We start from the raw sequence: 26,105 nt of genomic DNA on the forward strand, positions 1-26,105 counted from the left end.
GAAGCGGGCGGGTCCGACGGCCGAGATGAGGCTGACGGTGCGGACGGATCGGCTGGGCGAGGGTTCAGCTGCGCCAGAGGGGGAGACGCAGTGACGCGTGACGTCATGTCGCCCCGGGAATAGGTGGGCAAGTAGACGCCTCTTCGACGTCTGACTGGAATAGCCCGGGAGCTGCTTGGACTACCGTGCCCATGCAGCTGACGCAACCACAGCTGTGTTTTGACCTGGTTGGGGTATCTGCATTGCCTTTCATTGAAAGGGGAAGATTGCTCTCTGGGAGGCATGCCATCGTGTGACTATTTCTGTGAGTGGCAGGACGCCTTCTCTCAGTACGGAGCTAGTATCATGCAACTTCGCAGAGCACCTTCAGAGTTCTGTGTAGCAGCACTGCTCGAATGTCTTTGTGGTGGGGATCTAAAAATACATACCGAGTCTCCGGCAACCTCTGATTCTGGCAACGCTGGTTGGAATATTTGATTTCCCCACAGCGACGTACATCGCCGAGCACTGTCGCCTGGTGCTGGTGCCAGCCCAGCCTCCGAGAACTTGAGCACACAGTCCAGCTCGGGTATTAAGCGGCATGTATTTAGGAACAAATGACAGTAGCGATGAGTCCAGTTCACAAAGATGAGGAGTACATTACAACGTTGTGTGGGTGTGCGCTCGCGTGGGCGCAACTCCAACACCGACACGTCACAACTATAAAACCGCGCCTAGCGGCCGCGCGCGCCAATGGAGATGAGGCGTCACCTGGCGGGCCAAACGCGCACAAAGTCGGCAACTCTGGAAACGCTTCCGCAATCTCAACAGCACTGCTATCGGTAAAGCTTGCCGGTGCCGGCCCTGGCGCCGGCCGCCGCCCACAGCTGGCGACGCCGGTCCGCGTGGCGGATAAAGCCACCTCTCCGAGCCTGGATAGACCGATCTCAAGTAATTAACACGGGCGCCGTGCAGAGAAGCGCCGCGCGCCAAAACCAGCGTCCTCGCGGCCGACCCGGCCCCCGCCGCACCCATATATCACATTCATGTACACGCGCAGGCGGCGCAGCGAGCGCGTATATCAACAGAACTGAAGACAGAGCTTCCAAAGAGCGTCACAATATCCCCTGAGCCCTCGAGACATTGGGATCCCTTTGGATAACGAACACAGCGCACGCGTGCCTTCTAAGAGTAGTGACAGCGGCGGTGGCCGGGCGGCGGCGGGCGCATGCGCAGAACAACAAACGCTGCGCTCTTCACCGCATATACGTTCTCTATTCATATATCGCATTGTTCATACGTAGAATGTGTGTGCGCTGCACGCCCTCGGCTTGCGAGTTCGCAGCGGCTCGGCCGCGGTGGGCGCCGTGTGTGTGTGTGTGTGTCTGTGTGTGTGTCTGTGTGTCGTGACTGTGGTCGCGCGTGACGCGTGCGTGAGTGTGGCGTGACTACGGGTGCGTGGAGGGGCCGTGCTTGCCGCCGCACGCGTGACACCGCCGGCAGCAGCGGTAACAGCCGGCCAGCGGCGGATAGCAGCACAGACAGGGCAGCAGCGCGGCCAGCAGCGTCAGGCCCAGCCAGCGGCGCAGGCAGCGCTCTTCGCGTGGCGCGCACGCGCACGGCCGACTGCCGAAGTCGCCCTCGGCGTCGGCGCAGCAGTGGTACAGCATGCACTGCGCGGCCGGCATACACGTCACCGCGTCCAGACACGTCCGCACGGCGTCCGGCGCGTACTCGCACTGGCCTCGGCCGTTACTCGCCTCGTCGTACGGCTCCTGGCAGTGGCGGCAGCGGCGCGGCAGCGGCCGGTGCGGCTCCACGCGCCGCTTGCCGCCCTTGCTAGGCAGCGGCGGCTGCGTCAGGTGCAGCACCTCGCCCGCGCCGCGCTTCAGCGCCTCCTTCTGCTTGACTAGGTCCTCCATGGCCGGGTAGCTGTACTCGTGCTTGGAGGGCCTGTCGCGCGCGAACTGCACGTACGGGTACTCAGAGGCGGCGCTCTCGTCCGAGTGGGGCCCGGCCGAGCCGCCGCCGCCACCGCCGGCCGCCGGCGCCGCTGGCGCCGGGGGGGGGCCGAACGACATGCGGTGCAGCAGCGCCGACTGCGGCGAAGCGGCCGTCTGGCGCGACACGGACGAGTCCGAAGACGAGCGGCTGTCGTACCGGTCCACAGGCAGCTCCAGCGTCTGCAACAGCCGGCGGCGGGCGCGCGTCAGACCGCGGCCAGGCGGCGCCACCAGCGCTACTCGCGGCGCTGCAGGCGCGCTCTGAGCAGCCGAGGCCGCGCCTCCAGCTGGGTCAGCTAGATCACGGCGGGCATAGCAAACAGCCGTTTGTTTAGCGCAACGATTAGGAAGAACTGGCCGCTTCAGCGTGCACCACGATATCACGCACAAAATATTACCTGGTGAGTAGCTGGAGAACAACTGGCGTCCGCTCTTGCCGCTAACCTAGCGATACCCTCCAAAACTGCATTTCAGATAACCATTTATTCAAAATGCTAACACACCCTCTCAATCAGAGGCGATGGAGCTTTTGGCCGCATCTTCTGAGATCACTGAATGCCAGGGGACTAACCCCGACTGCTGCTGCGTCGCGGCCGTTGAAATCCAAGACGCTAACATCCAGCCTGTCCCGTCGAATGGTCGAAACGACCTCACTTCCACATCACCAGCCGGCTTTTCTTGCCATGTTCTCCTTCGAACTGCTCAGTGAAGCCCATCCTGCCCGCGACTCACCATGAACACGTCATTGTCTCCAATATCTGCGGGGTGCGGCAGCGGCAGCGGTAGCGGCGGCGGCGGCGGCGGCGGCGAAGGCAGCGCCGGGTCGTGCGGCGGCGGCCGCGGCGGTGGCCGGCCCGGCGGCGGAGGTGGCGTCGGCGGAGTCGGCGATTCGTACAGCGGTGACGATTCCGAGTCGGAGAGGCCTGGGGCAGTGACGACAGCTCAGCTGCGCGCGTCAGCCGAAGCCAGGGCAGCCCAGACACGAGAAGACAACAGACACACAGCAGGACCAGCCAGCGCCAGCGCTGCATCGTCGGAGGCGGTCAGCAGTGTCCCACGCCAAGGCAGACGGACCGAAGGTGATCGCGGCCACGGACGGATTCCACCCCAGGAGGGAGGGGTCATGTGATCTACTCCTGCGGTCCCATGCTCCACTCCGTGGTTCATATGTTCCAAAACGAGACCGCACGCGTCTCACAGCAGTCGTGTGTACGCTCCTACCCAGCTGTTCCAGCCCACGAGCGATGTTCAGTTCGATTCCCGAAGGCGTGGCCACGTTCGACCCCGGTCGGCCGTCCGGGGCGGGGCGGGGCGGGGCGGGCCGGGCCGTCTCCTGCGTGACACCGTGCCCGTGTCCGTGCTGCTCACGGGCGGCGCGCGTGCGGGACGAGTGGCGTGTGGGCGCCGGCTGGCCGGCCCGCGGCCGAATCCTCCCCGACCGGCCGGCCAGCCGCCGGCGGTCACGAATTCGGCTATATCCGCTCGAGCTGCTGAGCCTGCGCGGGGGCGGCCCGGGTCGATCGCGCGGCCACCGCCCCGCCCCGTCCCCCCCCCCCCCCGACCCCCGCTCGGCTCTCGGTGGCAGTGGGCGGCCGGCGGCGCGCCCCGCGGTCCGCCGTGCCGGCCGGCGCGCCTCCAAGTGACGCGCCGGCGCCGCTCTGTAGCTATTTGCCGGCCTGGCGTGAGTTGTGCTCTGAACGGAAAGGTGCACGTGACGTCGATACGCCCACCGCTTCGGGCAAATGCGCCCACAAGGGGAAACTTTCGACTGCAGCCGGCGTGCTTGATCGCGATGCGCAATACGCGACGCGGCAGCGTCTCCGAAACTTAACCAACTGGGTGTTCTGGTCTGGTGCATGCGCAGGAATGCTTCCGCGGTCGCCTGGGATGCGTCGACGCGTCGGGATGCTGTGGCAATCCGCCAATCTCGCGCTCGTCAGTCACCGCACCCTGCGCCGCGACAATGTCCACGAAATACCGACACCCGAAAAGGCGATACACGGAAGAACAAGAGCTAGAGGACCCGGGCACGAGTGATCCACCCACGACTCACAGCAGGTCCCTTCTTGCTCGGGTAACCCCACTTGGCGGTCAGGTAACGCAAGGCGGACCGACGCCGCGTATGCCTTCACATCTCACGGAGACCGCGCGTTGGCAATTGTTTAATGTACAACAGAGTGCAATTGCAAAGATTTTTCGCCTCCCCTCTTCAGCGTCTCCCGCTGAACGCTATAGGATGGTGTCGCAACCTTAGTGCTACGGAAAAACTATGGACAGGATTGCTATGAGATTAGTTTTACGCGACATTACTTCTGGTGAAAAACCTCTAGGGACTACTTGTACGCGACGCGCCTTCTATTGCAACGATTTCTACATCACATGAGTGACAGACACTTCACTACACATGACTTTTATACGGGTTGGTGCAGGACTACAGAACTGATATTTAAAAGGATACACCCGTCGTTGAGATTCTGCTAACAAATCTGGCCTTTACTTAAACGTCAATCAAGGCGAAGAATAAATAATGTTTCGTATTGGCACCATATACTTACAGTATTACGCTGGGGTTCCCTGCCAGCCTTTCTTCCTCTCTGCTCGGCGTCCATGCACATTGTACTCCGCGGCTAAGCATTGGCAGTAGAAGCAACGTGATGTAACACCACGATCATAACTTTCTGCGGTAGAAGTAATGACGGGCATACCTTTTTCCAGGCAAAAGTTGTGTCGTGTAGTACTAACATAGCATAAAAGCCTCCGTAGTAGAAATAATGTTGTGTTTAAGCAATGACTATAAGTTTATGCAGTGTGAATAATATCGGGCGTAAGTTTGAGGTAAAAGTTTTATCGCGAAACACTAATATCGTACATAAGTATTGGCAGCGGAAGGAATGTCGTGACAATGACTTCGGTAAGAGCTTTGCTGAAACACCAATGTCATGGAACCCCATAGGAATGCACCTGGTGCGCCCCAAACACCTCGACGCCACAACGTCACAGACGGTTCTGCACGACCTCTGCTTTTTGCACGTTTGATGTAGTCGCTACGTTGGGGTCGAAGCCACGGGACACCAGCTCGCTGTCACGCTCGGGCGTCAAGGCGACGGTCCGAGGCTGTCCCCACACACCCTCTCCGCAGCCGGCCACGTCCTGCTGCCACCGCGCGGGGCACGGGGTATGGTATGGTATGGGGCACGGCAACACCTATCAGGGCCGACGGAAAACACTGTCGGGAGAGGAGGGGGGGGGGGGGGGGGAGCAACGTCGTCGGCCGCATTTGGGACTGATCCCGTGGCGTGGAGAGGAATGAGGCGAGGTGCCGAACCCCGTCAGTCCCAGGCTTTCCACGGGAGTCCACCAACGCCGTCTCACCCCACCCCCAGTGTAGTGGCATTGAAACGACAAACACGACGGCCAACAAACGCTCGGGGCATGTGGCGTACCGAGCGCAAGCAGTCGCAATGGCAACCACGGGCGGATCAAATACGCCGCCCGCGCCGGCCGAAGGTCATAAACCTGTCCCCATTTTTAAGCATTGGATTTCGCTCCCTTTGCTTCAAGTGGCGTTCTAAAACAAAAGCGCCATCGCATTTCGTTTCTTCTTACTTCAAGGGATGCCTTAAAACATAATTCCCTCGCACAAGTTGCTACTCAGGCTTTTCCGAAGTTCAAAAATGACACCCACTTTGGTCACCTTGGGGACCACGGCGCGGATGTCCCCCCCCCCCCCCCCTCCCGGTTTACCTTTCGTGACAACATACCAGGGACCTCTGGATCGGAATGATGGAACGTCACACAAGCACGCCATTCCTTAATTCAACGTGCTTGCCGCCGGCAATCATACTAGGAAACTAACTGCGCAGAAAATAACAGTCATTCCTTTCCAGTGCCCTTTTCACGACAATGAGAAACTGGGAAAAAGTACCGACGCTCAATACTGCCGTTTCTGGCAAGACCTCACGCTCTGTCGCCTGAAGTCAGCAGACTCGTCGAATCGACACAGCTCGAACACACCTCAGACAGCAAAGCATGTGAAAGATAAAAGAGAGCAAGCGAAGACATCCCACCACACCGCATAGCCGGGACAGGGAACGCAAGACAAAAGGCCCGGCTGACGACGGTCTGACCACACTTATAAAAGAGCAACTTACCCGAATGTGATTGTTCAGGAGGATGCGAGAGGAGAAAGAGCAGAGAAACCGGGCGTTACCAATGTCGTTGAACAGCATATTAACGACAGTCGACAGCGTCACGAGCGGGAACGCCACACATCACGGGGACAAGACAACGCAGATATCGCACACTTGCAGCAACTCAGCACTTGAAAGCTATCTCGTTATCGACGCAAGCCTTCATATTCCATTTGCCTGTGTACCCTAATACACGAAAACATTGGCAAAGCAACACCAATGGTTGCTAAGTTGAAAAAAATATGTCGACAACGATAATCCGAACAGAACGCTTAAAAATGACCCCCCCCCCCCCTTCCCGGTACCAGACCCGATGGTGGCCCTCACTCCTGTGACTTCTGCGCTCACCTCTGCACCCGGCCGCCGCGCTCCCTGTAACCCCCTCTGTGCTCACCTCTGCACCCAGACGCCCCGCTCCCTGAGACTCCTCTGCGCTCGCCTCTGCACCCAGCCGCCCCGCTCCCTTTGACCTCCTCTGCGCTCACCCCTGCACCCAGCCACCCCGCTCCCTGTAACCCCCTCTGCGCTCACCTCTGCACCCAGCCGCCCCGCTCCCTGTGACCGCCTCTACGCCTAACTCCGGCTCCCTGTGACCGCCCCTACGCCCGCCCGCGCGCTGCGTGACTCACAGGTGGCTGGCCGGTCGGCAGATGTCAGTCGCGGAGTCATAGTCACAGGTGCGCTCGCTACACGTGTGCCGCGCCGCAGCCGGTCATAGGTCCGGCTCCCGGACGTCCCTCCCATCCCTGCGGCGCCAGTGCAGGGATGGGAGGGACGTCCGGACGGGAGAGACACCTCCCGCTCATCCCTCGAGAGACGCACGATCCCGTTCATCCCTCTCCTCACCCCCAGCTGTTTACCACATCTGCCCCGCGGTCAGCCGGCTCTAACCGGCCGCCTTTCCCGCCGATCGCGTGTTCAAGAACGACTCCGGAGGCCTAGGAAATCCCCGGAGGTCCCCACACCGCACGACCCCGACTGTCTGAGAGTAGGTGTGGCGGCAGCGGACGGGCGCCGGTCCGCTCCAGACCACCTCACGCGCGAACGGCGACGCGTAGCGGCTGTAACGGCCGACATGGCGCCGGGCGGGCGCGCGCCCGCCGCCAGGACGGGCGGCGCGCGTCACACCACAGTACGATCGCCCCTGCGGCCCGGAAGTACGGGGTCGAGCCGGCCACGTGCCCGCGGCGCCCCCGGGAGCGGGCCGCCGCGTGGGCTTGTGTGCCCGGCGGCGCCCGAGCGCGGGGGAGGCGGTCACCGGGTGGAGAGGCCCCACGGACGCGTCGGCCGCGGCCTGGGCGCGAGGACACGGTGCGCGGGGAAGCCACCCGGTCTCGGCGGTGTAACTACGTGAGGCACCGCGCAGGTGCCCACTCCCGTCCAGTCGACCGGGGATGGGGCGGCCCGCCGCGTGAAATCATCACACTCGTCTCCGCACCGCATGTGACCCGATGACCCGCTCGTCACAGTGGCGTGCACCGCCGGAGGTTACGCCCGGCGACTTGCGCCCCCCTCCTCCCCCACCTGTTCCGCGTGGGCTCAGCGCCACCTCCAACACTGCCGCGTGCGACGCCTCGCTCTGAGCGACCCGAGCCCCCGCGCGGCGTCTCCCGCACACCGCATGGGACGCCGACATCTCACATTTCCGCTTCCCGCTTCTTCCATACGCCGATCTTCCTCTTCCTGTACTGCAATGTCTCCGCCCCCTGTTTCCGCCTGGCGCGCGCACAGCGTGTTCCCGATCCCCCCCCCCCCCCATTACTTCCGCCTCCTGTGCCGTACCGACTCCCCTGCCCCGGCTCTCGAACTCACGGCACGCCCCGGGCGCTCGTCCCTTTCGTGCGGCGGGAGCCAGTGGAGACGGCGGCCGCCCGCCGCGTCACATGGCGCGCGGGCAGATCCAGATCCGGATCCAGATCCACGTACCGTCCAGCAGATCCTGCACAGCCAAGCGCACTCCTCGGTCGAAGGCGCGCGCGTCGGCCGCCGTCTGGAAGGTGAGCCCGAACTTCTTGTCGCCCGTCTTCCAGTGGTGGAACGTCGGCATCACCTTGTGGTACACAAAATCCTTCTTGATTGTGCAGCTCAGTACCGACTGGAAGCCCAAGGAGACGAGGCGTCAGCGACAGCAGCCAAGCGGAGCCAAGACGATGGTGGGGCGCCATAGATCACCTTCATTTTGCTTCTGTGTAGGGGGGGGGGGGGGCGTCGAAGTCCAGATGCCCACACGTGCCCAAAACACCTGCCGTCCGTAGCGGTGCCCAAGGGTACACGCCAAAAATATGACCATTCGAACGTCGGTACGTGTTCCGTTTAATTACACGACGGGTCCGTTACCGTTTACGACCGAAAGAGCAAAAGAATCAGTCTCTAAAGCAACCGATAAACCGGTGAGCCCGGATCGTCACCTCGCTTCGCGATTAAGATTCATGAATGGCTATACCCACGGTCGGTCTTAGTCGCCACCACCGAATTGCTACACCCCGCGTTCTGCGAAGTTCAGGTATCTATACTCGGCTCGGAACCTGAAAGTTCGCGTAAATAACGGGCAGCACGGACAAAAATAGATTTAACGACCGGCTTTCATTTATCGCGGTCGGCTCTTATTGGCGAGGTTTCCGAAACAACTAAATCTGTGGAAGTGGTCACGGATATAGCCTCCCACGGAGGTGAAGCCAATCCATATTTAGAAACAGCCTGGCCGAATAGAACGGCGGATCGACGCCCATTCATAGCCATGTTCGAAACGACGAGAACTCTGGGCGGACCACAACCGTGTCCGCACATACTCTGAAGTATACATGTATGGTGTCGTCGAAGCACCTTAAACACGTTCGAGCTTGTTTTGGAACTATTTCTTAGACCAAAACGCTTCAAACAAGCCTCGACACAGTCTGCAACGCGTGCGCTGGGACAAGACGTCACCAGCATTGACGTGAGCGTGGACATGGCCTCACCAGCGTCGGCGTGAGCTCGGGCATGGCGTAACCAGCGTTGGCGTGAGCTCGGGCATGGCGTAACCAGCGTCGGCGTGAGCTTGGACATGGCGTAACTAGCGTCAACGTGAGCCCGGGCATGGCGTGCCCACCATCGGCTAGGGAGCAGCCCCTGCAGAATAACCTGGCCCTGCTATCCCACCGCCGGCCATTCAGTGCAGCTCCCGGCGGCCGGCAGGCGTGCGGCGCTCGGCAGCCATTGCCGGCCGCCGCGTCGGGTCAGCGGGCACGCCGGTGCGTCGCCGCCGCCGCCGGTCCGAGCGCAGCGCCAATGGCGGCGTGCCTGACGGGCGCCCCTCCCCCGGGCGCGGCACGCCGCCGCCCCCGCTGCCGCCGCCGACGTCACGGCACGCCGGAAGGGGCGCGGGGGAGGCCGGCTGGCCGCCTGCCATCAGCGGCCGCCGCCGCCGACGACGGCCGGCCGCAGGGGAGCCCACCCGTCCGTCACGCCAGCCGGGCCGCGTCGGCGCCGTCGACGGTGGCCGGACAGCCAGCGCGGCACGGCGCCGGGCCCGGGCGCCCGCTGCTCAACATACACCGCGAACGTTCTGTCGCGACGCGCCCGGCCCATCTAGGCCCGCCGGCGACGGCGCGTCGCGCGCCGACAGACGGCCGCGGCGGCGAGCGAAGCGACGCGGACCGGCCGGCCACCGGCGCGCACATATGGCCGCCGCGCGTGGATACGGCCGGCTGGCTGTCGCCGCGCTCAATTCTCAATCGTGCCGCCCGCGCCCGCAAAACCGCACCTGGCGGCCGGAGCCGGGCCGTGCCGGGCCGCTGGGTCGGCCGACGTGCTCGGTCGGCCGACCGGCCGCCGCCGGTCGGCCCGCTCCCTCAGCTTTGTCCGGGTGCTCCACGACGTCCGCGAGCGACAGACGGAGCGGCGCATCGATTTTCGTCGGGTGTGTCGACGGCGGGGCGGCCGCGGCGCGCGCCGCCTGGCGGCCGCCCCGCCGCGCAGGGGGCGCCACGTGCGCGGTCGTGCACTGCGCCGACGCGGCCGCCCTTCTCTCTCGACGCTCCAGCGGCGCCCGTCGCCGATCAGCTCTCAGCCAGGGAAGCAAGCAGGCACACCTAACGCAACACGGACATGTTGCGGTGCGCTTCCAGACATATCCCATGTGGAGCCATTTGCGTAAACAAGAGGTAATCAACGAATTATTGTTTTGAATGCAAACGAACAAAAAAGCCATGAAAGCGGCAAGTTTAAGTTAGCTCCCGCTTTGAAATACGTATACTTAACACCAGCCTATCTCTCGATGCCTGTAACTCGTGTCAATAATTATTAGCGGACGTAAGAACACGTCAAAGTTCCACTAGGCACTCATCTCAAAACTGCTCTCTTCAAAGATGCGAGTTGAACTGAATTACTCAAAACACACAACCCATAGATACCCCAGCATAACAAACATTCCTGAACACGTGTAGCAAATATCCCTGAATACGTACGGCATTTTCATTTTGAGACATCTTAAATTCCAGGCGTGTTGTGCGTAGTTATTGCATTGATAACGTCGTTTTTTAACTTTTATCATTCGCATCGACTTAAAATACTTCCACATCCCAGTAAATCAGTAAAACGTTCCAATAGTAATTATAATCACTGTCATGTGGACCACGGCACCTTAAAATGATCCGCTTTACCAGCTCGACCTCATCCCTGCAATTTCATTCAAAAGCAAACGCAAGACAGCACAAAACTTTCCATACAATCAGAATGTCTTGGCACGCTGTGATGACAATCGAGCATTGTCATGTGTGTTTTGGTACCGCACACACTTTATTGTGTGTGGTACCAGCAAGAAAGGCCCCGAGCTCCCGGCGCTCGTGACCATAACCACCGCCTTGAAAGGTAGAATTCCAGTATGTTCCAATGATTGCCAGTATGATAACCATTGCTACCTAGAAGATCGGTGATCGGTCATTTTTGGCTTGACAACCCTGTTGTACGGTCAGGCGGAACTGGATCAGTGATGGGATTCAGTCACACGGGACTAGTTTTACAACCCACCTGCAGAATCCAGACCTTTCTTCTCTATCCAGATCTAAAGATCATGCTCCACAGGGTAGGTACAACACTGGCAAGCATGTCATGCTATCTCCTACACAAAACACGCATGACACGGACTGTTTCGAATCAACAATGATTCAAATAAGCCAAATAGGCCGAGCAGGAACCAAGCAGGACCACTTGCCATCTCTTCGACGACATGATGGGTTTTGCTGAATACGAATGCGGCTAAAATCGACCGCTCGTGCCACATTTCGTCATACACGAAGGAAAACGATGTTTCAACCCTGTTCCTGCCGGCTATTACGTCTATCAGCCGTCGGAATGTGGTAGGTGTTAAACAATTTAACGGCTGACGTCACGCGTGACATCACGGCTGTCATGATGACGTCGTCGGAATTCCCGGGCACTGAACATCTGAACACGAAGGCAGAGGGCACAGACACTGTGCTGGTAAGAGCTGGCCGCTCCTGAGGCTTCGTCCGCTTCGCCGGTTGCGTCGCTCGACGCGGTGGGGAGGACACAAATCCTGCCAATGCCACCACCAAAGAGTCAACGCCAAAAAAATTAAGACCCCGAGGCCCCGTAGAGACCCCTTGAGCGTCAAACACATGGAAAGCTGCGGGCCTGTCCTGATGGACGCAGCATCCGTCCCTTCTCAGGCGATGGCTCTTTACGCTGCGTCAATTCTGTAGGGTGTCGTGCTTTGACCTGGGTCCTACGAGAAGCGGGATACTACAGACGAGCTGCGAACTATGACAAAAAAGGCAATCACCCTGCAGTGGGGCATCTTTTGGGGCTGCTGAAAGGTACTCTTTGGAGCCACCACTTCCATGCCATGCTGAACAAAACATGTCTGAAAATGCTCTGGTAGGGTGGTACGAGATTGACGTACGGGGCAGCGAAAAGGTATGTGATCTACTACGTGTACTGCGATAATTTACGATACCTGTGGCGACCGTCTCGACAGCTCGACAACATACGTGGGCCAGAGCACGTTTTGCCCCTTTGCGACACTTTTCGTGTGCTGAAGAGAAGGCTGGTTCAGGTGAACACTTTTCCCACTGGTCGTATGGGGTCACCTGAGGTTACCTCGTGACCTAACAAGACACGGTTCGTCAATGACCTTGCATTTGCAATGCTCCTTGACGATTGTCCCTGGACCGTGAGCACTTGCAAGTATTACTTTGGGCCTTTTCAAGACTTCTTATGCCACTTTGACCCTGAACTATGGCATGCCACCTTGACCCTGAGCTATGTCGTGCCGCCTTGACCCTGAACTGTCATCACACTGCCCTAGGCATAGGCCACCAATTTCAGGTCAGGACGGCAAGGTCGCGCGGGCTAATTCGACATCGACTGCAATGTCTTACTTAATGCACCCCCAACTATGACCACTCTTGACAAAGGTCACGGGCAACGATTATCTTTAAGACCACTAGCACGATACAGCGCAAACATCGCCAAGGACGCTTCGCAGAACGCCGATTTCACCCCTTTCCGATAAAAAGACCGTCGGCAACGAGGTCGCGTCTCAGCGACCCGACAGGGAACAAAATTAAAACTTTCAGGTCCGGGGCAAAAGGTTTCAAACCCAACCGGGCGGAATCTCACTATGAGCCGCGGACAGGCTCAACACATTTAACATCGTCGCAACGCCTGTTATTCGTGCTGCGATGCCTAAAACGGGACACGGTTAGACAATAGCATCACCGGTTCACGCTGACAAAGAAACCCGTTCCTACATATATTTAAGCTAAATATATCCACCGGCGGCCCGAATTAACTGACCGGACGTCACGCTTCCAACTCAAAAATAGCCGCGCGGCGACTTGCATAGTTTTAATAGCAGTTCTATGACGGAATTGGAACGGTATTCACGCCGCTTCGGCGAACCGGCATGCCTTACAAACAGGCAATGGATGATGGTCTATGGTGGTGTCAGTCGCACCGGGGAGCGATGGAAATAGATCGCGTCGACCAAGGCCTACAGTGGCACGGTCTTGACACGCGCGGCCGACCCTTTAACACGAGACTCGTGTCTCAATCTTACAAAGTCCGTAGATACTGCATTAGCAATATCATGACGCCGCTCTGATAGCGTGGGACCTACCATCGGACTTTTGAAACTGCACGAAATCTACGTTCTGCGTGCGTGAGTAGCCTCTTCACTTGACCAAATCACTTTAAATGGACAGTGACGGAAAATACGTCAGGCACTACAAGGCAGAACGAAACGCACGGCGCCAGGGGCGAAGTCATCAGTGGTTTTAGTGAGTGTCGAAGAAAAGCGACACTCCGATACCCCGACTGACAAGTATCGCCGGCCGCAGGGGCATAACCACAGCTGGGTATGCCCACAAACCCACAAACGTGCGCAGCTGGGACACGGCCCACATCCACTGGCGGGGACGGTCGCTGCTGGCGGCGGCCCGTACGTCGCCCTCACCGACGGACAAGGACGGCTGCTGCGGGCCTGCCCGCGGTCAGGCCGGGGCCGCCCCATTGTCGCCTCGGCCGGGCCGGGCCGGGCACGCGGCCAGACCGGCCCGACGCCAGCAGCCACCGGTGCCCGCCACCGCCTCGTCGAGGCGCACCGCCGCACACACCGCCGGCGGCGGCCCGCTGTCCCGCTGCGAGCTCTGTCATGTGAAACTGATCGCGGCTGCGGAACCGCATCGATTGTAATCAGGGTCACGTTGTTCATGGCAATGCCGCGGGGCGTGAATAACACTTGCTGGCACCTCCTCGTGGTTGGGACTACGCAAGAAATAGGGCGTTGCAGAGACTTTCCGTCCGATTATTTGTGTAGCGTGCGATTCACACGGCTCCGCAGACAACGTATTGTCCAGGATTCAGACAGGGCCAGTCACACTGTTGAAGCGAGCCTGGTGGCAGTTGGTCTACGCTTAAAGCTGCTACATCAACCCTTGAAGCCCATTCCTCCTGGCAGATCGGGCAAATATTATTACATCACTTGTTGCTAATGAAGGCGAGCTTTTAAGAGCTATCTGATATCGTGTAGTACCGCGGTAATTTCCAAACGGAGTGCAACATAGGTGAATTAATTTTGACAGTTGCCCGATCATTCGGACGCTGGACACACATCATTAAACGCCTTGGGCCGGTCTGATCCAAGACGAAGCACCGTCGGCTCAAGCATCAGTGCCCGGCCTGTACCCTCGTGAATTCCGTATGTAACTTTGGAGCATGACATCATCACCGGCATACAAACACCCGCCTCGCTTCGCGCGGCGTCCCAGTCAACTGACAGCAAGTGCTGCAAGGAATTAATTGGTCGTGAGCGTGATGCAGCTTAGGTCAGCCACAGCCAGCGGACTGGCGCGCCGCCCATCGGCCGAAGTGGCCTGCGTCCAACACAGCCAGTCAGGCGTCCCAGTCCGCTCCGCATCCGCGCATTCGGGCATGCGTGTTTTCCAGTCACTCTAGCGACACCGTGCGTGTTGAGTCCTCGCTTCAGGAGCGCAGCTGCAGTGTTTGATGCAGTTCATCTCCCAACCCGGCAGCTCAGGGGACTGGTCATGAGCACTGCACAAACACCTACATAGTTCACCACTGACCTTAAGGACATCGCAGGGAAGGGCGGCCTACTCCGACCCTTTGCCTTGTTGCGAACTATTTTCTTCATCACGCGAATCGTCTTCTCTGGACAATACTACCCAAAAATTTAAACAATTTGAATTAAGCGTTGTACAATGTCCACGACTGAATACTGCGGTGACCCCCTCCGAAGCGCACGTTGTTCTGATTATAGCGGTGTTCTAGTCACCCTTCTAACACAATCTCCGAATGCAGCTATCCGTCACGTCAGACCCAAACCGCATAATGTAGGGCTCATTCACTCACAATGCTGTCGCAACCCTCCACATCCTGCTCACGCGCATACGGCTGCACTGCCGTGACAAGGAGCGCGGCGGCGCCGACTTCAAAGCCGGCGGCCGGTTCCGCTCCCAGGAAATGCCGGGCCGCTGACTGAGGCGGGGCCCGGCCGTCTGCGGTCGGCGGGGCCGACTATTTTCGGGGAGGGGTGCCGCGCAGTTCCGCGTGCTCTCCCTCCGGATATCGCCCTCGTACCGGGCCTTCCGTGAAAGGTGACGCCAGCCGCTTCTCGACTTCTCGCGCGCATGTGACAGCTGCGTGAAACATGGCGAGTGAAGCGCATATCGACAACCCTTCAGCCAGGGATGGTGGCATCTCCGGATGAAAGCTTCGCTTCTACTAGCCGGGTGTTACCGGTTGAGGCGGTTGATAAAAACCAATGGCGGCAAATATTGTCAAAGCTTGCCGTAAGTCAACCGAGTGTACCTGAGCACCATGGTACCAGTTTAGATAACGCGTTGACCACCGTTGCCAAGTTTGAGAATTGCCAGCTTCCGTTCTGGCTCTGCCTCCAGCCAATATGTCACCAGGCATGAACCAGGCACGGCAGGATGCAAGGCAGGCGCCGCATCGCACAGAAAATTTGTGTTGCATAGGCTACGTAAATTTTCCGATACCGCTATGCCAACTCACAAAAAATGAGCATTTTCCAGTTGATTAAGGACAGGTCATCAAGTTGGACAAATACTAAGGATAGTCGTGAAAACAACTTTTGATTTGGTTTGGAATGCAAAGTGCTGCAATGGTTGTCCCCCACTTGGTGCTTGCGTTCTTATCAGCGACGTAAGTGGTGAGTGCCTAATTACAGTACCAGACAAAATTTAAAAAAGACAAATGAGACCACACCACAAATTTAGGAACAGAAACTACCCTATCTCTCAGAATTGCCCTTCAAACCCTGGACAATGCCTTCCCAAGTGTTTGGGTGTTCCAAACGTAAGTTTAAAAATTGTGGTGCTATCTCTTCTTTTATAACAGATGGAATTACTAGGGGCTCCAGGCCTCTCCGAAGCTATATGAAGTGACAGCACTGTCTCGATGATGATTGGGATTTAAGGGTGCGTCGGCTACTTAGGTCATTTTGCGCCAAATAAGCTTCCAAACACCAAGTGTGTGGAGCGCCCTGAATGAAATGTTTCCTACTCCCAGCACTCAAACAACAGTAACGGGGTCACACACCTGCCGTCGTGCATCACTAATCAAGGTGTGAATCGCCACAACTTGTCCGCCGACCTACACCCGTTCGGCTCACGTCAAGGCTAAAAAACACCAGACGTGCCTGCCGCGGCTGCATATATAGCATGATCATGGCCGACATATCACTGCTTACCGCACCTCCTGCATTCCGCCGCCGAAAAACGACGCACTGCGGTTTGCCGTGGAAAATGTTAGCCGAACAGCTTTCTGGTGGATGATCTACGAGCCATGGTATAGGTTATTAGTGCGCCACTAGCGACGAGAGATGGTCAGCTTGACAGAGACCTAGTCGTGGGCAAGTGCTGGGAGAAACGGAGCAGTAGGCGTGCTAACAGACGTGCACAGGCGGCTACTGCACGCCACCGAGGTGGGGTCGGAGGCAGCTTACTGCAACCAAACAGCACCAATCTGGCCATACGACGATCTGATCGACCTGATCTTTCTGACCGACGCATCAAATAGGTAATTTGAAAGACCACCAGTTTTAGGAGACAGATGACAACCATATCACTAGTTTGTTATGTATAAGATGTTTTGAAAGGCAAAAAAGACGTTTATCCCTAGTGTAGAGATCGCGCAAGCGAAGTAACTTTATTGTTCATGCAAATGATTTCCCAACCTCCGACGAATCACTTTCCCTACCTCTAGCGCGGCCTTAGGAAAGCCTTACCGAGGGAAAGGCACGCTGAGTAGGCCAATGGTTCTTCCTTGAGTTTGCGGCACATTTTGCAGAGCATGTTGTAAGGGGAGTCTCGATGCTCAAGCCTCCATTTGTACGAACAATGAATTTGGTATATGATTAAGAATGATGGGCTATGATGACTGGTAGAGCATGTAATCAATACATTTCCATATTATAAGAAGCTATTGGTTACGCTACGCTCAACACTGATAACGTCTTTAATTTTCAATGCAATGCGGGTTGGTATCTCAAGTAGCAAGTGTTTGTTGCCACACATAATAATCATCGACCTGTTCCTCGCAGGAAATTTCGCTTCGAGCCGGCAAACTCGGACACATGCCATGTAGTTTCTTCAGATGCTCTTGAGCACGGCCTCGCAGTCGGTGCGCCCTGCCCATGATCAGACACGGCACCGCGGCTGCCCGCAGGCCCCACAAATCGCATTTCGAGTGTTCTGCATTACCGGTGATAGTCTGGTGCTCACACTGAGAATGTTATGACAAGGGACCGGACTCGATCGCGCGCGTGGGGCCTCATGACACTATCCCGTACACAACGCGATGGTGATGGATGATGGGAGTCATTTTTAGATAAAAGGCCCAAAGTTGTGGAAAAACAAGGTGTTTCACTAGTAGTAGTTTCCCTCCATAAGTTGGATTCACAGAACTTCCCAGAGGACATATGGTGCCAGAGAAACAGAATGCATTTTTTAATATTCCCATTGTTTCTAGCTAGCTACAGCAAAGACAAGGGTGATCTTTCTGTACATAATGCAGATCAATTGATGACGTACGGAGCACTAACGGCAACGCGGGCGGATCAATGCGTGGTTTTCGCCATAACCCAATCAATGATGAGAATTATCAAAAAGATAAGGTCTGGCTTAGGTCGGGTATACTAACGGTGCGTGCAATGCGAAAACGTAGCTCTGGAGGAGCTACAACAGATCAGAGAACATGGTAAGGTCTAGAACGCACCAGCAAACAAGAGGCCCAAAACCCACTAGCAGTTCCAAAAATCGGACCGATTAAGAGGCGGTAGGCTTCCTGGTGCAATCTGGTGCCTTGGACGTCCGGTACGTCAACAGCGTGCCTCGACCTCAAAGACAAAAGTAAGCCTCATGACCAAAGATGGTCAAGAAGTGTCCACGTGGTTCACGACGATGAGGGATCGTACCACGTCTATTTACCACGGCCTTACTCAGAAGCAAAATGTTACGAACAAAATATATGTTAACATTGAGGTGACACGGAGCAGTGGCGCAATGAGTCGGCGATACCTTCCAGCGGTGCCAGGAGCCAACGGCACATCCGGCGCATACCACGTAATGGCAGTCGCTACTGAGTAAGCCACTCCACCGGACTGGCGCGACGTGAGCCTCTCATGCCGTCGCTTCCTCGCATGCCGTCCGGCTTCCATTAACCGGGTCTCTGCCGTTCGCTCATCGGGTGAGAACAACAGCTACCACAAGCATCGGGAGATCCACATCCATTGACACGTGACTTATGCTCGCCGAGCGCTTCTGGCAAACTGCACGTCTCAAGAAACGCGAAGCGCTACGGGTTTCGAAGCAACTAGGTGGATTCCGCCCGGCAATACGTTGAGCGAGGTACGCGGTTGCATCGGCAACATCCGGGGAATACGGCACAATCTGCAAACACATCTAAAATGCAGCAGCAGTACACTCTAGAGGAGCATGTGGAAACATCCGGAAGCATCTTGTCAACCGGTATCGGTGGAAGGTATTTTTAAGCCGTCTTCAATGGGACATGGACTTCTGTTGGAAAATGATGCGCACTTTGAATGAGTTTTGATGCGCAGAACGGCGATAATGACAGGAGGCATCAATGCGCCGTTCCTATCTTCCCGTGGGAACAGCGCACATTAATTAAATGCGACACAACACAATTATTTACATATGATTACTGAGATGGTGATGATGATTTGGGCCTCGGGTCGCGCCAACTTCAATGGCTATATCGTGTCCGTGTGACAACTGGCATGAGGAAACCAAAGAATCTTATGGGTCATTCATGAACAGCTCAAACGGAACGCGCACTGCTTTTCGCACTCATCTGATTGGATACATGCATCCTGAGTGTTAAAAATACGGGACCCACGCGTTTCAACACGCTGACATTTTCACCTAGTTGGATGCATTCATCCTTATCTGAACGACAAGGGACCCGCCACTTCAGCACGTTGAAACAAATTTATGTCACTCACCGTTTTTTAGTCAATCACAACTGGTATGAACAGCTGACGAAAACTCAAGGCCTAACTGAATCTCGCTTTATATCAATCATAACTGGAGCCGCCGGCGAGCAGCCGGCCTGTCAAAGCTAGGTTCCGCCCCCCCCCCCCCCCGCTACGCGGTCGGAGAGTGCTTCGCTCCTCGGCCCGCGCCGACTAGCTTCACACCGCACTTGCCGCTTGCTGCGCAGTTAAGATTCACCTCGCGCGGCACACTGTCTTACTGCTGGCCGCTGGGATACTGCCTGCACTGTTCGCTGTTGGTCTCGCCCAGTGCGTGAAAAGTCGCTGCTAGTGCTATGACACACTAAATCTTCGGAATTCTACTGCCGACGACATCGAAGTGTGCACTGCTGGCGCTGGGCGACATAAAGGACGCAGCCGCCTGTTGTTCTGTTGTCTTTTATGCACATCCGGTCTGTCTTGCGCTGTACCCGTCCCTTACAAACGTTAGCCGTTCGGCATATAGAACGGCCTGTCAAGCTACACGTGCCGCCACATCAGAAGGCTCCCTGCAACCTGCCTCCGGTATTTCAACACTGGCAATGCTAAATAATGCCTCATTGATCTTATCATGCTGCTTCGTTCCCAAAATTGGCATGATGATATGCCCCGCCCGACTTCAGTCGTTGTCCGTCTCTGCCGGCTTTCGGCACCCACAGTTTCTGCCGGCCGATTTCAACCGGTAGAAAGAAGATGGCAGGAACTGTCACAGCTGGTTGCTGCCAGCCCTGCTCAGAGCATGATTGGGGGAGCTGATGCTCCACGCAGATCGCATTCCAGTGAGCCTTGTTTTAAGTTAGACGAGCAAATGGTAGCGGGACAGGCTGAGGGTGAGGAGTACCATCAGCTATTACCTTCCCGTCCCTGTGCTTTGATTGTCTTCAACAGGTGCTACAACATCTGTCAACAAATTGTTTATATAACAGCCTTCCTCACCCAAATTTCCACACGTGCCGTTCAGCTGCGAGCATCGTGAGCACTTCACAGCAGGCGAGCTGTGGCCCTGGGCGTTCAACGTGCTCTGCTGACGCCGTAGCAGGCGCCTGTGAGCCCGGCAGGTGCGCGCCACGCCCACCGCCACATCCCGAAGAGCACCAGCCAGCAGACGGCGGGTACTCACCACTCCGTCGTTGATGCGCTTGCCGAAGATCATGTACTCCGTTTTCGGGTGTTCTGCGTTGACGTGTTCGTAGCGCGGGTGCCGCTTGCGCACCGAGACCTTGGAGAGGCCCCAGCCGCCCATCGGCAGCCAGCCGCCCATGTTGTCGTCCCGCATCATCACTTGGGCCTGCACTAGTACCAGACTGCCTCCGCTGCAACAGAGAGAGGTGCGCGGTGCGTCAGCGGTCGCCAGCTCCCGACCCAGGTCGGGCCGCCGCAGCGGCGGCGGCGGCGGCGGCGGCGGCGGCGCGACACAGCGGCAGGGACGCCGGCGCGCGCTGACGGGACTTAGGTGGCCGGCACACGGCACGACGCGCCACCTCGCGAGGATGTGGAGCGCGCGTCACCCGTGACGACGCCGACCTGGGGCTTCCAGGAGCTTCTCCACGCAGTGCGTCACACGGCGTCCGTGAGCAAAAGCTGCCCGGATGGCCGCCGACTGTGGGTGGAACTGCATACCCGGCCGACCGACGACGGGGAGACCGCGCCCAACATACCGGAAGAGTTGCGACAGATGCAGAGCGCCACGCGTTCACGCAATCGCGGCACAGATTCTCTGCCACGTCCTACGTGCGTCGTCGTACGGTCACGGCATACTCTGTGAGAACGACAAGCACGGCACACCGTCACGGCCAAAGGACAGCGCCAGAAACTGTGCGCGTCCAACAACCGGCAGACTGGGGAAAAGTTATCAGGGAAGCTATTTCTGTCACGCTGAGTCCGCCGAGCCTGATGTGTGATGTCTTGCCACAGTCATTTAGTGCCAAGTAGCGACGGTGTGCGCGCTGTCTGTTCTACGAAGTTAGTAGCCGGGTGTATACTGTCTGAATAGGGAGCTCCAATACACGATCAAGGATACAGCTGGCAGGACAAAAATACACTTGTACCTGCTACAGCACGAGGCCACAATACTGAACACTTCTATGGTTACAAATGTCAGTAGGCACAGACTACAGCATAGCTAGAAAAAGGCAGAGCATATGGCTCAATGTCATTACAAAATTGCGTCCGATGAATATACCACAGCTCAGGTACGACACCGAATGAAAAAGATCCGCGTTGGCAGGGCTTAATTTACCACAGGCTTGACATGGCGCGTCCGCGGAGCATGCCGCAAACATCAAGATCAGTCGTTGAAGGACGATCCCGCATTCCTGGACCCCCGATAACACGGCCAGGCAGGCAGATTGCAGGAACAGACTATGCGCGCGGACTCAGCCAAATGGGGGCGGGCATGTCTCCCTTCGTCACGAGCCTAGACGTTTCGCTTGCGGGCGTTGCCTTGGACGAGGTCCATTAATGACGTCGGCCAGCCCTGCTATTGACACGGAACGGGTCGTCCGGGTGCGGCGGCGATTGTAGCTGCAGCAGTGTGGCTACTCCGCACGGGGTGGTAAGCACACCTCGATTCCCGTGGCCAGAGTGACCCCCACGGCCGAGCCTCCAGCCCCGAGGGCACGGCGTCAGAGTCCGACACGGTACCCGGATTGACGGCAGTCGCCATCACGGCCCCGAACATAAGACGACGCGCGGCTCGCAGCAGCCCACGCGCTCTGTGGCGTGGGCTGCCGCACACAAACGCAGCGCTGAAGATATATCACTTGGATCGCTTGCCATCCGTAGCAATAATGTATAAGGCCGGCGCGCACTCGGTCAGATTTCCTGTCATTAGCGGGTATCAGCTGCTTAGTGGGCGGCCCGCGCCTTGACGCGTAGGTGGCCGCCCCGCCAGCCGCCGTGTTGGCCAATAAGCCGCGCTGTCCGCCACGTGCGCATATCAAGTGTGACGCAGCGGTGAGTCAGACGGACAGACCCTCCCGGCATTTGGCGCGTGCAATGTTATCAACCGTGACAGCGCTATCGCCGGGGGGGGGTAGCGGGCCGCCAGTGACGCCGTGCCTGCCGACTCCGACGCCGTTCAACGACGGTGGGCCCGCCGGACGGCCCGTCACCGACGCGGCGCGGTGGTGACGTCGCCGCGCAGCCCTTGCTCGGCTCACTTGGCCCGGGCTGCGCGACTTCAGCATCGGGTCAAATAGCCCCGCCAAACCAGTCATCAACGCGCCGCCGGAGCAGCTGGCAGCGAGCACCAGTGCGCCCGGTGGCGGCGCGTCCCCAAGCCCGCCGTCACCGCCTGACCCCGGCCCCAGGCCAACCAGTCGCCGCCGGCGCTGGCGGCGCGCTCGCGCGGAGCCAGCCGGCCGCCGCGGTCCGGCCAGGCCGGGTCGTGACCTCGGGCCGCCGCCGCCGGCTGACGGGACGCCTCCCCTATTAGCCGCCGGCCAAATGAGCGGCGCCGCCGGACGGCACACTCAGCCGCCGCCCGCCTATTGAAATAGCCCGGCCAATTTCCGAATTACGAAGGCTTATGAAGCCGGCCAACGGTCGACGGATATACCGAAATAGTGGGAACGTTGCGCCTTACGCCCGCTGGTCTTGGCACCGCGGTCGGCCTGTGTCATGGCAACTGCTGCTTCGCGGACGGCGCCGCCCAGGCACTCTCGGCGGGGGCAGCGCCACACGGGGACGTGGGGGACGACGGCGCTTCATTACCTGGAAATACAACGTAACGCCTGCGGAGTCGAATGAAAAGAATGGGTCCAAAATGCCTCCCCTAACGGTCCCAAAACAATGGCCGGCGGCGGCGACCTCGCAAGGAAGGACGCCGGCGCGTGCCCATTTCTGAGGAAAATCCCCCCGCGCCACACCAGAAGTGTGCCAATGGCCCACGACGCTCATGTTGCGCGATTCCGAGGCGGTGGGAGCACAAACAGTCCTGAATCAAAACGAGAACCCAGTGCTGAGCAGTCTTCAACAGATAAACATACAGTCTGTGCGGTTGGAGTGGTGTAACGCTAACGCAATCTCCAGCGGATTCTCTGGCGGTAGATGGGTGACGCCACAAAAAAACGCTGAAGGTTAACAATATTGTGTGCGTCTAAACAGTAAGATGCAACAATTGAAAAGGTGGGGTTTCAGAAGTGAAAATACCTTAGAAACATTTGAGGAACTTCGCCATTATGAGGACTGCACTGATACAAAAGCAGACAATATTTTGACCACTGTTCCAGGTACCATGTAACACTGCCAGATGACTAACCGTCAACTAGTATAATTGTGTGTACGAGGTGAACCGCATTATTCAATGCATTTGAACGCACGCTTTTTGATCAGGCATACCAAAACATTGGAACATTGCACATCTGAAGCATTCCGACACGACCAAAAGTAATCATCCCATTTCATCCCATTTGATTACAGCGGGAAGCGTAAAACTTCACGTTATAATACGTCGGCACTGCACGGGTCCAAACCAGCCCGGATGTCGGCAGTCGGGTGTCAGAGTGACATGCACAAATCACATGCACACATGCACATAAGACATGCACAAAATCACTGGGAAAAGAACGAAGAGTGATGTTGCTACGGAGACGCGTCACTGTGCGCAGCAGCCACTTCGGGGTCACCGCGCGCAGTCAAGTTCGAACAACGCATGATTGTTTTCCTTTTCATCTTTGCAAATTCAGTCACACAAATTGTGTGACTGACAAATCGGGCTCGAAAATCCTGAAAACTTATCACTCCTCGATAAGCCACCAAGCATCCTGTGGTCTGGACGCTGGCTTCACCCAACTGGAGGTCCGCCGACCTATGAGACACGCTTGCCACAGGCGTATCCGTCGTACTTCGGTGGATTTGTGACGTCAGCAGCCAGGCCGTGACACGGTCGCTAGCGGTGCGCGTGCTCCTTCCTTCGGCGAGTTCAATGGAGCCAAACATCTCACGCTGGGTTTGGACCGTACCGTTTCGGCCCATGCGCCGGAAACAAGTCCAGTTCGCGTAACACTTCGATCCCCCATCCATCGACAGCTGCGGCCAGCCGGTGAGGCTACAGCTGCCTACGCGCTGCGGTTGGGAATCGGACCAGCTTTAGTTTCGCTTAATCAGACGTCCGTTTGCGAACGGAAGTGTGACGCCCTTGGCTGGGAATTTCACCCGGCCATTCGCTGAGGTTACACTAGACTCGATGCCACCAGCAGGGCACGGGGACCAGCAGGACCCGGTACCACCAGCGGGGCACGCACCGACGGCAGCCGGGATAATGGCTGCTTTTATCCCATCAAAAACAGCTTATTGCCTTCAACACTGTTGTATACTCGGCAACGAAAACAAAACTACACATACATGTAGCCCAGTCATAAAGACCAACACCCACTCAAAAACTGTGCGTGCCTCCAGTACGCTGACCATTACCACTTTGATCTAATGCAGCGTGCCCATATTGCGTCAATGAACCGTCCCGTCTGCTAGAATCTTAGGAACGACGAACATAACAATGATACTAATCAGCTGTAAGACCTTTTTAACGCGTCCGGCCCAATCCGTTTCCTTTTTGGTATCACGTACATAATTATCTTACCTTCCCAACTTGGCATTAGATACAAACTCTAGCATAACCTACATGAGTATTATTTGGAATCGCTCAATTTATCAGCGTTTGGTTGGAAACGCTGGGAAATCTTCTTCGTTACTCTGTTGCCATCGGCTCATAGCCGACAGACGTGACTGATTCAGCCAATTGAAAGCCATCTTCTATATCAGCCACTGCAGATTCAAAGAGCCTATGCCAAGAATGGGTCGCTATAAAACTGCCAAAGAAGCTAAACAATCTTTTCACCAAAACTTAATGCGTTTTTTCAAAGCGAAACAAATTCTTAGGGTATCTGACATGCATGCATTACATCGCAACGCCAGTTTTAACGCTACAGAATGAAGCATTCGTCCATGACAGTCCATGAACGAAATACCTGAAACTGACCTTTCTGAGCCATGCATGCCTCCAATGACGGATGGGAGCAATAAACCGCAAGCCTAAAAAGGATGCCCGAAACAAATTGTGGCTTCTTTTGCGCGGAAAATACGCAGTACGCCACAAGCTTCATCAGGATGGAGCGTTATGTCGCTGACTAAATCGAGCCAAAAACGCCCTGAAGACGTGCATGCTTATCTGCATACAGGGGAATGTTAGATACCACGAGCATTTCATTCCCAGAAAACTGCTTTAGAGACTTAAAAAACCGTACGCAAAGGATTGCGGGTGAACCAGGGCAATGCCTTGTCGCAAACATACCCATTTTAAGACTCAAGCAAGTTCAACATTTTATAGCGGTTAAGTTTTTGACAAAATAAAGTCGCCTGCCTCTGCATAAGTTGCACACCAAACCGCATCTGGAACATGTGCTAATCGAGCACCATACTATCCACCATACGCCGCGACGGTAATATTTGTTTTTTAGCCGATAATTTAGCAGATTAGCTGCTATGTGTAAAAATGTGGCAAAAAATGTTCTAAATAGCAGAATAATTTGTAAAATTTGTAATTGGAACGTTATGCATGACAAATTATGATTATATCTCAGACCACCTAACACATATATAGATGCGAGCGACACCAGCCAAACTAAATGACAACCACTTCCGAAGCCCACACGCCAAAAAACCAATAGTACTGCTGCGTCCAGAACAAAATTATCGGCCCCATCCTGCCATGATGACCTCCAGGCGAGTCGACTCCCGGTCACCCACTTTGAGGCGCTGCACGCGCTGGAGGTGGAGCTCGAGCTGGAGAGATGGCGCAGGTGTCGTTTCACTTTCTCCGTGATCTCCAGCATGGCTTCACCACTGTCGCCCATCGCACGTCGGACGCACCATCGCCGGCCGCGCGTCGGT

At 57.0% G+C, this 26,105-nt stretch overlaps 1 protein-coding gene across 1 annotated transcript; it reads right to left on the minus strand.

Moving 5' to 3' along the window:
- Positions 1-564: 564 nt before the first annotated feature.
- On the minus strand, positions 565-26,105 carry LOC119100285 (sprouty-related, EVH1 domain-containing protein 2-like). Its single transcript, XM_037223395.1, has 7 exons — positions 25,962-26,105; positions 20,335-20,527; positions 8,099-8,267; positions 2,781-2,905; positions 2,715-2,738; positions 2,046-2,162; positions 565-2,015 (listed from the first exon to the last, which is right to left on the minus strand). The coding sequence occupies exons 1-7, from the start codon at positions 26,066-26,068 to the stop codon at positions 1,428-1,430; spliced, it is 1,323 nt and encodes a 440-aa protein (XP_037079290.1). The 5' UTR covers positions 26,069-26,105; the 3' UTR covers positions 565-1,427.

The sequence above is a fragment of the Pollicipes pollicipes genome, unplaced genomic scaffold, assembly GCF_011947565.3.
Source record: "Pollicipes pollicipes isolate AB1234 unplaced genomic scaffold, Ppol_2.1 Scaffold_2555;HRSCAF=2994_pilon_pilon_pilon, whole genome shotgun sequence".
NCBI lineage: Eukaryota > Metazoa > Arthropoda > Thecostraca > Pollicipedomorpha > Pollicipedidae > Pollicipes > Pollicipes pollicipes.

What these genes read in the sequence shown, in the direction of transcription:
- LOC119100285 (XM_037223395.1), bottom strand. Translation starts at nt 26,068, where the DNA reads ATGGGCGACAGTGGTGAAGCCATGCTGGAGATCACGGAGAAAGTGAAA. An exon ending in AGCGCATCAACGACGGAGTG is followed by an intron (nt 8,268 to 20,334) that starts GTGAGTACCCGC and finishes TTGGGCTTCCAG; the next exon opens with TCGGTACTGAGCTGCACAAT. An exon ending in ACCGCATGTCGTTCGGCCCC is followed by an intron (nt 2,016 to 2,045) that starts CCCCCGGCGCCA and finishes CCGGCGGCCGGC; the next exon opens with GGTGGCGGCGGCGGCTCGGC.